Below are 13,555 nucleotides of genomic sequence, written 5' to 3' on the forward strand. Positions count from 1 at the left end.
ACCAGCCTAGAAAACAGCTACAAATCCATGACGGGCGCAACGTGGTGGCTAAAAGACGCCGTCATTAACGGCTGCGCTCCATTCTTTGTGGGTCAAATTCTTTGATTGTGAAGCTGCATGAAGGGATTGAATTTAGAAAAGAGAGCAAAAGACAAGAAGTGATTTGTGAAGAGCCCACTAGGAGGCCAGCAGGCTGTCAGTTAGTGTTGATGGAGACAATGATTCCATCCAACTAATGATGGAGTCAGAAAAACAGCTGACAAGTGATGGACACCAACAACTGATCCACTCACTCAAAGCCAAAGTGTCTCCACAGGAAGACGGAGGGGAGTCCTGGTGGTGAGAAGCAGCAGCTGAAGGAGCTTCTACAGCGGCAGCAGCAGCAGCAGCAGCAGGCCAGGATGAGCTGGACGTCCTCGTTATACAGAAGGTTCATTGGCTCATTCTGGGACCGGTCTGCTCCATCAGGTGAGTCCTCGTGTCTTCAGTGTGGAGCAGCACTGCAACCTGCCAGTCACAGCCAGACTGATCACAGTAAGACTGTCCACCGGCACCTCCTTCACTTCTCCCTCTGAGATCACGTCAGGACCTCCAGTGAGAAGATTCACTGAGGGACGTTGAGAGCAAACAGTCACACAGCAGCTTCACCACAGCAGCTGAAAAGTTGTGGAGAGAAAATGATGCTCACACTGTCACACTGATGTTTTCTTCTCCAACCTTTTCTCTGCTCCAGAGGCTGATGATGGTCTGCAGGAGCTTCTACAGCAGCAGAAGATCAGTCTGGAGAGGAGATGTGAACGTGTGACTGAAGGTGAAGAAGCAGGAAGTCAAACCCTCCTCAACAGCATCTACACTGACCTCTACATCACTGAGGGACTGAGTGAGGAGGTCAACAGAGAGCATGAGGTCAGGCAGCTGGAGACCAACAAGACCAAGAAGACCACAGAGACCAAGAAGACCACAGAGACAAAGAAGACCAAGAAGACCAAGAAGACCAAGAAGACCAAGAGGACCACCAAGACCAAGAAGACCAAGAAGACCAAGAAGACCAAGAGGACCACCAAGACCTCTGAGACCATGGAGACCAAGAAGACCAAGAAGAGCCTCCACGACCGTCCAATCAGGTGCAGCCAGATCTTTGAAGCCTCACCTGAGCAGCAGGGACTCAGAGTCAGAGTGGTGCTGACCAACGGCGTCGCTGGGGTTGGAAAAACCTTCTCAGTGCAGAAGTTCACTCTGGACTGGGCCCAGGGCCTGGAGAACAAGGACCTTCATCTGGTGCTTCCTCTCTCATTCAGGGAGCTCAACTTGGTCAAAGAGCAGCACGACAGTCTTCTGGAGCTTCTCCATGTTTTTCATCCAACGTTAGAGAAGCTCACAGCAGAGCAGCTGCATGTCTGCAAACTTCTCCTCATCTTGGACGGCCTGGATGAAAGCAGACTGGCTCTGGACTTTGAGAAGAACCAGGTGGTGACTGACGTCACTCAGAAGAAGTCAGTCAGCGTCCTGCTAACAAACCTGATCAGAGGAGATCTGCTTCCCTCGGCTCTGCTGTGCATAACTTCCAGACCTGCAGCAGCCAATCAGATCCCTCCGTCATGTGTGGACTGGCTGACAGAAGTACGAGGCTTCACCGATGACCAGAAGGAGGAGTATTTCAGGAGGAGGTTCAGAGATAGAGGAGATGTGTCCAGCAGGATAATTTCCCACATCAAGGCCTCCAGGAGCCTCCACATCATGTGTGAGATCCCGGTCTTCTGCTGGATCACTGCCACAGTTCTGGAGAGCATGTTGAACTCAGAGCAGAGAGGAGAGCTGCCCAAGACCCTGACTGACATGTACTCACACTTCCTGCTGGTCCAGACCAAGAGGAAGCAGCACAAGTATGGAGGAGGTCCACAGGAGCTGACGGAGGCTGACAGGGAGCTTCTTCTGAAGCTGGGCCAGCTGGCATTTGAACATCTGGAGAGTGGAAACATCATGTTCTACAGTGAAGACCTGGAGAAGTGTGGTCTCAGTGTGACTGACGCCTCTTTGTACTCAGGAGTTTGTACAGAGATCTTCAGAAGAGAGAGTGTGATCTTCCACAAAACCGTCTACTGCTTCGTTCATCTGAGCGTCCAGGAGTTTCTGGCTGCAGTCTTCAGCTTCCACTGTCACACCAACTGGAAGAGGACAGAAGATGGTCACTCTGGAGAATCCCTGGATGAGTTCCTTCAGAAGATGATGAAGAAATCCCTGCAGAGTCCAAACGGTCACCTGGACTTGTTTGTTCGCTTTCTCCATGGACTCAGTCTGGAATCCAACCATAGACTCTTAGGAGGCCTGCTGGGTCTCACTGACAATCATACAGGAACCTTACAGAAGGTCATCAACAACCTGAAGGAGCTGAACACTGGTGATGTTTCTCCTGACAGAAGCATCAACATATTCCACTGTCTGCTGGAGGTGAAGGATCAGTCAGTGCATCAGGAGGTCCAAGAGTTCCTGCAGTCAGAGAACAGATCAGAGAAGGGACTCTCAGCCATCCAGTGTTCAGCTCTGGCCTACATGCTGCAGATGTCAGAGGAGGTTATGGAGGAGTTGGACCCCAGCAAGTACAACACAACCTGGGAGGGAAGATTGAGACTGATTCCAGCTGTGAGGAACTGCAGGAAGGCTGTGATACGTTCAGTAAGGTATGTAAACACTGTGTGTGTGTGTGTGTGTGTGTGTGTGTGTGTGTGTGTGTGTGTGTGTGTGTATGTGTGTTGAATTGTGAGTCAATGATGAAGAATAATGTCAAGCATATTTTGTTGAGTTGCACTTCTCTTTTTTTCCTTTTTGATTTTGTCTGACTAATTATTCCAGCTAATCTTATGGACTGTATAGGACAGGCAAGAATCAGCTTGGGCTTCAGCCTGCTGCTTTTTCCTTCACACAGTTGTTATGTTTTTGTTGTTGTGAGTCTTTATAATGTGCACATTTGTTTGGGAAGCTTCTTTTTCATTGTTGTCAGTTGATTGCACAAGATTGATTGAATTTACACTGTCAACCAAAATCAACTCTTCAATCATTCATGATGAAGATGATGGTGATGGTGGTGATGATGATGTTGATGATGATGATAATGATGATGATGATGGAGGTGATGATGATGATGATGATGATGATGATGATGATGATGATGAGGATGATGGAGGTGGTGATGATGATGGTGGTGATGATGATGATGGTGATGAAGATGATGATGGTGATAATGATGAAGATGATGATGGTGGTGGTGGTGATGATGATGAAGATGATGTGATGAAGATTATGATGATGTAATGATGATGATGATGATGATGACGATGATGAGGATGATGGAGGTGGTGATGATGATGGTGGTGATGATGATGATGGTGATGAAGATGATGATGGTGATCAAGATGATGATGGTGATAATGATGAAGATGATGATGGTGGTGGTGGTGATGATGATGATGATGATGAAGATGATGGTGATGAAGATTATGATGATGGTAATGATGATGATGATGGTGATGATGATGGAAGCAGCAACTTCTCATTCTGCTCTCCTTCATTCAGTGTTCAACTCTCAGATCTTCACTGTGCAGTGGTGTCTTCAGCTCTGCAGTCCAGCCCCTCCCACCTCACACTGCTGGACCTGAGCTGGACAATCCTGAAGGATCCTGGAGTGAAGCTGCTCTGTGCTGGACTGCAGAGTCCAAACTGCAGACTGGAAGTTCTCAGGTCAGTTCCTGCTTTCTACTGGTGGACAGTGTGCGTCAGCAGATGACAACTGGTGTGTAACGCTGCTCAGTGTGAAGACTTTGAAGCAGATATTAAAGACTCATCTAGACAAAGTGGATGTTGTTGATATTTTCATGTCAACAATCTGCAGCCAGAAAAGACTTTGGATGGTGGAAGAAAGTGTGGAAAATGTCTCCAGTCACTTGAGAGCTCAATGGAAGTTGTTGATTGGTGATGAAGGTCACATGACTGAGCAGAAGATCCTGTGAAGGCAGATTAATAGTGCAGCAGTATTTCTTCATCTTGTCCTTTGAATGTGTTTGACTTGTAACAAGACTCTGATGACTGAAAACAGCCACAAGCACACAAAGGACTCACTGATTATTTTCCATCTTCACTGCTGATTGGCTGCACACTGACTGACACACTGCTGTTGTTATTGTGTTGACAACCCACTGGCACAATGACTCCTTTGAGGGAATGACTCAGTGATCCCAACAGCCGCACATCTGGATCATCAACAGGGAGGAATGACTCTTAATATGACATTTACACCATGGAAGGAATCAAATATTCATTCTTTATTCAGGTTGGAGAGGTGCAGTTTGTCAAAGCTCAGCTGTGATTGGCTGCTCTCAGCTCTGAAGTCCAACCCCTCCCACCTCAGACTCCTGGACCTGAGTCAGAACCAGCTCCAGGATTCAACAGTGAAGGAGCTGAGTGGTTTTCTGCAGAGTCCAGACTGTAAACTGGAGACTCTGAGGTCAGTTCACCCTCTTCACTCTACAACTTCTGTCACTCTTGTTATTGTTGTCATGATTTTCACTTCACTGCTGTTGGAAATTCAATTTGAAGTCACTGGTTTGTGTTTGAAATGAGTGAAACTGGGTTTAAAGGTCCAGTGTGTAAAATACTGCAATCTAGTGGTCAGATTTCAGATTGCAGCGCTCACTCACTCACCCTCTCTCCCTCCCTCTCTGTTTCTGTCGTGTCAGATTCTGAAGTCCACATTTCACTTTGATGTTCAGAGTGATGACACCCTGGAAAAACTCTCCATCATTTATTCTACATTCAGGTTGGAGAGCTGCAGGTTGTCAGAGCTCAGCTGTGATTGGCTGCTCTCAGCTCTGAAGTCCAACCCCTCCCACCTCAGACACCTGGACCTGAGTCTCAACCAGCTGCAGGATTCAGGAGTGAAGGTGCTGAGTGGTTTTCTGCAGAGTCCAGACTGTAAACTGGAGACTCTGAGGTCAGTTCACCCTCTTCACTCTACAACTTCTATCACTCTTGTTATTGTTGTCATGATTTTCACTTGACTGGGCCCTGTTGCAGGAAACTAGGATGAGGGATTAAGCCGGGATATCTTGGTTATCCTGGATCAATTGATGTTTGATGTGGTTGCACAACAGTGGGATAGGTGGAAGTGAGATATGTTCTGCTAGAAGTTACCATGGAGATTTATTGTGTGGAGTGAGCTGCTCCAGACCAGGCTGAGTTCCAGGATCTATTTCATCCTTGTCTCAGTCAACAGTCACCACCAGTGGAAGGCAGTGCTTCTTCCACTCAACACTGCACATTGTTATCATCTCCAGCCACTGTCATTATTTCAAGCTTTGGAATCATTTCATTTCAATCATGATAAAGAAATGAGTTGAGATCATATTGCAATCATTGGATAATTTCTAACATGACTTCTACTTTGCCATGCATCCTATATAAAAATACACATCCCATAGAAAGATGAAGACACATCAAAGAGTAACATGAGCTTGTTTTTGTGACAGTGGACGGTCCTGTCACTATGCCTCCAATTGATCATGCGCCCTGGCTGCTTGGCCAAGGGAAGATCCCTTTGGCTGAATGCTTGGTGCGGATGACTATGACCTGGGAGTCTGGGCTTCCAAGCTCGCGAGCTTTGAAAGTTCGAGAGTCTGGAGACTCATGGAGATGGTAGCTCGATAGAACGGCTCCCGAAAGAACCGAAGAAATCACAGACCTACCCCCATCCAGTTGAGTAATATAATTTCCACATACCACGGTAAACGTACAGAGGGGGTAAGACGACAAACGAAGCCCCTGCTTCTATATAACAATCGGCAAGAGAAAGGAAGTAGTTACAGCTAACTCCGTGAAGCCACGCGCTAACGAAGAAGCGAGGACGAGATGGCTAGCTTAGAAGTGTTACTAGAAGAACTGAGAGGTTTCCGTCAGGAAAACAACAAACAACTGAAGTCTATCAAGGAGGAAATTAATAAAACGAATGCAAGAATCAGCGAAGTGGAGGAGCGGGTGGAGAAAAATGAAGAGAGGACTCTAAACACGGAGGAAGTGTTAACCGGGCTGCTAAAGTTACACGTGAAGCTGGAAGAAAAGCTAACGGACCTAGACAGTCGATCTCGTCGGGAAAATGTCAGGATCTACGGTGTTCCGGAGGGGTCCGAGAAGGACTCGGAGTCGATGACTACATTTGTGGAGACCTTACTGAAAGAGGGGCTCGGTCTGGTCGAGAACGCGGCAGACGTGCGGATAGAAAGAGCACATCGGGCGCTGGGACCGCAACCCCCGAAGAATGTATCACCACGTTCAATACTTGTGAGGTTTTCGAGCTTCAAAATGAAAGAGTCTGTACTGCGCAAGGCTTGGCAACAAAAGGGACTCTTTTGGCGTGAAAAGCGAATAAATCTCGACCACGACTACCCACCAGTCATTCTCAGAAAACGACGAGAGTATACGGAGGTTCGTAGGGCTCTGAAGGAGAACGGGGTCTCGTTCCAGACCCTTTTTCCGGCGAGATTGCGAGTGAGATATGAAGAAGGGCCCAGAACCTACGACAACATAGAGGAGGCTACGGAGGACATGGTCAAAAGAGGTTACAAAGTGAAAGTCATCAGTTCACCTGATTCCCTGAAGGAGCAGATCGAGCGGCTGACCTGGACTAGGACAGGAGGGAGAAGAGAGAAAGGCGCCTCCAGCTCTTCAAGAGAAGTCAACTACAAAGAGAGGCTCCGGGCATTTAGGAGAACATCACCACCAGCTCCTTGAGAACTGAAGGATACCATGTTTTTCCTCTTGAGGTACACTTCTCAGATAGAAATTTCTACATAGGCTAAGTTAAAGATGATAGTTTCACAAAAAGGTTCGTCAGGGTCCATCCGGAACTGTGCTGCTGCCACCTGAAGGGCCCTCACCAATAGATTTGGGAGGACATTCCCTTCCGGGCTGTCACCAAGAAGCTCAACAGGGTCTAGGTTATGGACCCCTGTTTGGAAGCCGAGCTTGTTTTGTTTTGTTTTTTGTTTTTTTGTTTTTTCATTGTGCAGTGAGTATGTATGTTCTTGCTTTATCTGTTCATGTTCTTTTAGTTCTAGTGGGCTTGAGGGGGCTCTCCAATGTGATTGGTGAAATGGAAGACATCACTTAAATGGAAAGAAAACAACTGAAGGTGGTTTCATTCAATATAAATGGGATGCATAATCCGATAAAAAGATGGAAGATTTTATCTAAATTAAAGAAAGAAAAGGTCCAAATAGCTTTTCTGCAGGAAACCCACCTAGACGATTCCGAACATGCCAAGTTGAATAAGATGGGATATAAATATGTGTATTTTTCTTCCCATGCTTCGGGGAGGCGAAGAGGGGTGGCAACTTTAATATCAAGTACCCTGCACTATGAACATATTGCAGAACATAAAGACAAGGAAGGCAGATTTGTTTTGACTACAGGGAAAATTGATGGCGTCCTGATAACTCTTATTAATGTTTATGCTCCACCTGGTAGCGACTGGACCTTCTATAGACACATATTTGAAATGACAGTAACAAAAAGTCAAGGGGTATTGATATATGCCGGGGACTTTAATGTTAGATTAAACCCGAATTTGGATTCGTCTGATGGAAAATCTAATGCACAAACTATCAGTAAAAGAATCAGAAACATGTTAGAAGAAACTGGATTGGTGGATGTATGGAGAGTTAAAAATCCATGTCGTCGGGATTACACGCATTACTCCCCTCCATACAAAGTATACTCACGCATAGATTATTTTTTCATGCTCAAAGATGATATTCATAGGATAGAAAAATGTGAAATCGGCCAGAGCCCTAACTCGGACCACAGTCCAATTTATATGTCTTTTTTTCTGACTAAGAAAAACAGATTCACTCTCTGGAGGTTTAACACAAACTTGCTGAAAAATAAAATTATTAAAAATAATTTGAAAGATGAAATTAAAAGATACTTGGATGAAAACGACAATGAAGAGGTGGGGCCAATTATACTCTGGGACGCGTTAAAGTCGGTGATCAGGGGTAAAATAATAGCGATCTCCTCAAACGAAAAGAAAATGAGATTACAAAAACAATACAAACTGGAGGAGGAGTTAAGGAAACTCCAACAGGAGCATTCTAAAACCTTCCGGGAGGTAACAAATATTAAAATCAAGGAAGTGAAAAGAGAATTGGATGAGTTAAACACACTAGAGATACAAAAGAAACTTCTCCTTACAAGACAAAAATATTATGAAAGGGGGGAGAAATCACTCAAGCTTTTAGCATTTAAATTACGAAAACAACAGTCAGATAGAACTATTTATAAAATAGGAAACACAAATACAAATGGTGTTGAGACAGGACTGGGAAATATTCATAAATGTTTTAAAAACTTTTATCAGACCTTATATTCCCAACCCAAATTAAACAACGATCATCAGATAGACATCTTTCTTTCCCACCTGACTCTCCCTACAGTCACGAGTGAACAAAATAAAAAATTAATATCGGAGATAACCGACGAAGAACTACGAGCAGTTATTGGAAAGTTAAAAGGAGGAAAATCCCCAGGAATGGATGGTTTTACCTCCGAGTGGTATAAAGAAATGCAAGATCAGTTAATCCCTACTTTATTGAGAGCGTTTAACTGCGTTTTGAAAGAGAAAATAATCCCTCCTTCATGGAGAGACGCAATAATATCAGTAATTCCTAAGGAGGGGAAGGATAAATTGGATTGTGGTAACTACCGTCCAGTGAGTGTGTTAAATATTGATTATAAATTATTTACTGCCATATTTTCACAGAGGCTTGAAAAGATTTTACCCGACATAATACATAAGGACCAGACGGGTTTTATCAAACACAGAATGACTCAGGACAACATCAGAAAAACATTTCACATCTTGAATCACGTAGAACAAAACAAAATAGAAACTGCAATGCTGAGTTTGGACGCAGAAAAGGCATTTGACTCGGTCAGATGGTCATTTCTGTATAAAGTGTTGCATAAATTTGGATTCGACCAGTCCTTAATTGATGTATTGGCGGCATTGTACGAGAAACCATCAGCTAAGATAAAAATTAACGGAGATCTATCGGAATCATTTATTTTGGAAAGAGGTACGAGGCAGGGGTGTTGTATTTCACCTCTCCTCTTCGCCCTTTTTATAGAGCCTTTGAGCCAAAGGATAAGGCAGAGGCCTGACATAACAGGAGTTGCGATGGCCTCTGGTGAACAAAAGCTATCCCTGTTCGCTGATGATTTAATACTAACTATAACAAATCCAACTAAAACTATACCCATATTAATGGAGATGATTGCGGAATATGGTTCATTGTCGGGTTACAAGATTAAGATCAACAAGACTCAGGTTTTAACACTGAATTATGTCCCTCCAAACAAAATTAAGAGTTTGTATAGATGGAATTGGGAGGCGGATTCCATAAAATATTTGGGGGTTTTTCTAACAAAAGAATTTTCCAGGACTTTCGATGCCAACTATGACCCCCTAACATCAAGACTAAAAATAGACATACAGAGATGGAATGTGATCCCTTTTTTCAATTTACACTCCAGAGTTGAGTCAGTCCACGCTTGTTATATCTATTTCAGTGCTTACCTATCTTGATTCCGGAGAAACAATTTACAGAATGGGACAGATTAATATCACAATATATCTGACAAGGGAAAAAGGCCAGAATAAGGTACAGAACACTGCAGTTGAAGAAAGAGAAAGGGGGGTTGGGTCTTCCCAACCTACAGGAATATTATCTTGCAGCTCAACTGAAACCATTAATCTATCTATGCTGTCCACAATACAATGCAGGATGGAAAGACATAGAGAATTCCTCAGTGGAAGGTGTACCTCTCTTATCGATGTTGATGGACAAAGAACTACAAGATGATTTGATGATACTGCATGACTCGATGTTATACACAATGCTAAACTCTTGGAGAAGAATAGTGAAAATTTGCCATTTAGGTAACCAGATCAAAATGTTCAAGTGGTGCGCTTTTGACTCGGCTTTTAAACCAAACAAGAATGACGGGAGATTCAAGGGATGGATCTCAAAAGGATTAACCACCTATTATACATTTATCAAGAGGGGGGTGTTTCAGAGTTTTGAAGAACTTCAAAGGTCAAATGGGTTGGAGAAGGATGACTTCTTCAGATATCTGCAGGTTAGGTCTTACTATAATCATAATCTACAAGAAACTTGGGAAACAGCTGGACCAGGATTCTTAGAAGTGCTTTTGTCATTGTTGAAATCAGGTTCCTGTACTAAAGTTGTCTCCAAGTTATACAATGGTATTCAGCTGTTCAAACAAGTTGACACAGACTACATAAGGAATAAATGGCAAAAAGAAGGAAATTTAATTATTTCAGTTGAAAGCTGGGAAAAGATTCACAAATTTCAATGGACGACCTCAAGCTCCAATTCATGGAGGGAATTCTGTTGGAAGAACATTGTTCGGTTTTTTGTAACCCCTGCCCAGAAAAAACATCACAGCAACAGTGCTACCTGCTGGAGACAATGTAAGACAGACAAGGCAAATCATTACCATATCTTCTGGGGTTGTCCGGTGATCAAACCATTCTGGGATCAACTGTGCATGCACTTAAATAACATTTTTGTTGAGAAAATTCCTTGTAAATGTGAAGTCCTGTACTTAGGAGACATCTCATGGGATAACTGGAATTTGTCAGATAAAAAACTCATGGCAATGCTTCTGGCAGCAAGCAAAAAAACTATCACGAGAAAATGGTTGAGGACTGAAGCACCTACAATTGATGAATGGATTGATATTGTTCAGAATATTTACATTCTAGAGAAATTGTCATTCTGTCTTAAAGGTCAAAGAGACTCCTTTTTCAGGATATGGACAAAATGGACGGAATATATAAAAGCTGTAATTTCTGTAAACTGAATTTGACTGCTCTGTAAAATCATTGTCATGATACACACTGCTAGACTGGTTCATGAGATGATACACATTTTACTGTGTTTTTTTTTTGTTTGTTTTTTTTTTCTTTCTTTTTTATGTTAAAAGGAATGGAGTATTATTAGCAATTATATTTTCATATCCACACTTGATGTGGACTTTATATTGTACGCAAGAGAAATGTCTGTACACTTGCTTCTCCAAATAAACAATAAATTACAAAAAAAAAGAAAGTTCGAGAGTCTGAATCCCCGTCCCAGGCGCAAATCCTCATGGAGGCTTATGAGGAGGTCAAAGATGGCCAATCCGTTAATCCCAGCTCCATAACCGGGGTCTATGGAAGGAAGCCGCGTGCATGGCGCACTGATCCAGGATAGCTTTCACCTGGCTTGATGAATCCGTGTCTTCTCATCCTGGATGGCTTTTAGTGCGACCCATGAAGCCTGGACACACGTGTTGTGGATTGGTTGAACGCTGAAGGCTTAGTGACTCATCTTGGATGACGCAATCCTACTTTGGTGCAAGGGGGCCCAGACAGCAACATCATCAAGAGCCAGTAATGGACTCCACAGTGCAGCACTCGTTCGCTCACCTTCCCTCTCCCATTTTATTCTGTAGAGTCAGATTCTGAAGTCGACATTTCACTTTGATTTTCAGAGTGATGACACCCTGGAAAAACTCTCCATCATTATAAACTCTCCATCATTTATTCTACATTCAGGCTGGAGAGGTGCAGGTTGTCAGAGCTCAGCTGTGATTGGCTGCTCTCAGCTCTGAAGTCCAACCCCTCCCACCTCAGACACCTGGACCTGAGTGACAACCAGCTGCAGGATTCAGGAGTGAAGGAGCTGAGTGGTTTTCTGCAGACTCCAGACTGTAAACTGGAGACTCTGAGGTCAGTTCACCCTCTTCACTTTACAACTTCTATCACTCTTGTTATTGTTGTCATGATTTTCACTTCACTGCTGTTGGAAATTCAATTTCCAGTCACTGGTTTGTGTTTGAAATGAGTGAAACTGGGTTTGAAGGTCCAGTATGTAAAATCCTGCCATCTAGTGCCATCAGATTGCAGTGCTTACTTGCTGACGCTCCCTCTCCCCTTCTTGCCAGTGAACTACGGTAGCCTTCCAGCATCATAAAGGATGTGGTTGACAGCAAAGGTGTCTAGTTCTCTGTATAATGATAAAGTTCCATCAACACAAATATTACAACCATCTATTAGCATCACAATCAGTCATAGTCACAGCAGACAGTCCAGTGCTAGCATGATTTTCAGCTAGCGCTAGCATTAGCCACCTGTATGAGCACTTAGATACTGTAGATAGATCCAGCTGGACTCAGCAGAAGGTCAAGGGTCAATGCAGGTTCTATCATCTCAGTCAGTTCAGTATTGATGAGCAAGATGCAGAAAAGATTCCACTGCATTTCAGTCACTTAATAACCATTTGTTCTCAGCACTTGCTTTATTAGAGGATTCCAGCCTCCAACCATCAATATGAAACTGACTCTCAAACTCATCTTCCCAACCAGCCGCCTACAAACATGGCGGTGCAAGATGGCCACGACCTTTGACCTTCTGTCTGTTTCTAGAAAGAAGCATTCTAATGGCAGGAAAAGCAGAGGACTTTTATTTTCTACTAATCAAAGACTTCAAACTATATTGACGGTTGTATATGAAGCTTTCAGCAATAAATCTGCACTGATTTTACACACTGAACCTTTGAGGCAAAATGAATCAATGAATTCCAACATTGTTAACAGCTGATCAGTGGTCACATGACTAAACAGGTTGATATAAAATATTTTATTGTGGTGATTCATTATTTCAGTATTATTGTTGTGCTTCTGATTGGTTTAATGGACATTACAGTGTTATAGACATTCATATTTTTAATTTCATATAGTGATGAAAACTCCACTCACTCCATCATTTATTCTCTATTCAGGTTGGAGTTGTGCAGTTTGTCAAAGCTCAGCTGTGATTGGCTGCTCTCAGCTCTGAAGTCCAACCCCTCCCACCTCAGACTCCTGGACCTGAGTTGGAACCAGCTGCAGGATTCAGGAGTGAAGGTGCTGAGTGGTTTTCTGCAGAGTCCAGACTGTAAACTGGAGGTTCTGAGGTCAGTACTGGTTTGGAACCAGTGGATGATGGTTTCAGCACCAAACACACTTCATCACACATGTTGAATAAACATTGAACTGAAGGTTGATTCATATCAAAATGACATCCAGAAATAGGAAAACTTAATTCTGTTCATCAGTGGTCATGTGACCAAACATCATTTCAACACACATTAGTTTTGGACTGAGGATTTAATTTCAAGGTGACATTTTCTGTAGTGTCAGATTCTGAAGTCGACATTTCACTTTGATTTTCAGAGTGATGACACCCTGGAAAAACTCTCCATCATTATAAACTCTCCATCATTTATTCTCTATTCAGGTTGATTGACTGCAGTTTGTCAGAGGTCAGTTGTGATTGGCTGCTCTCAGCTCTGAAGTCCAACCCCTCCCACCTCAGAGAGCTGGACCTGAGGTTGAACAACCTGAAGGCTTCATCAGTGAAGCCACTAATGGATCTTGTCCACAGCAGAGACTATCAACTGCA

The 13,555-nt window shown here is 43.5% G+C and overlaps 1 protein-coding gene across 1 annotated transcript in view; it reads left to right on the forward strand.

Moving 5' to 3' along the window:
* Window positions 1–374: 374 nt before the first annotated feature.
* Window positions 375–13,555, forward strand: part of LOC142888022 (NLR family CARD domain-containing protein 3-like) — a 138,935-nt gene continuing 125,754 nt past the window's right edge. The window contains exons 1-2 of the mRNA XM_076026029.1: window positions 375–468; window positions 734–2,678. Coding sequence (XP_075882144.1) covers window positions 402–468; window positions 734–2,678 — 2,012 coding nt within the window. The 5' untranslated portion in view covers window positions 375–401. The remainder of the gene's footprint in view (window positions 469–733; window positions 2,679–13,555) is intronic.

This window comes from Nelusetta ayraudi, unplaced genomic scaffold, assembly GCF_046127955.1.
Source record: "Nelusetta ayraudi isolate G7.1 ecotype Tasmania unplaced genomic scaffold, CSIRO-AGI_Nayr_v1 ptg000018l, whole genome shotgun sequence".
Classification (NCBI taxonomy): Eukaryota; Metazoa; Chordata; class Actinopteri; order Tetraodontiformes; family Monacanthidae; genus Nelusetta; species Nelusetta ayraudi.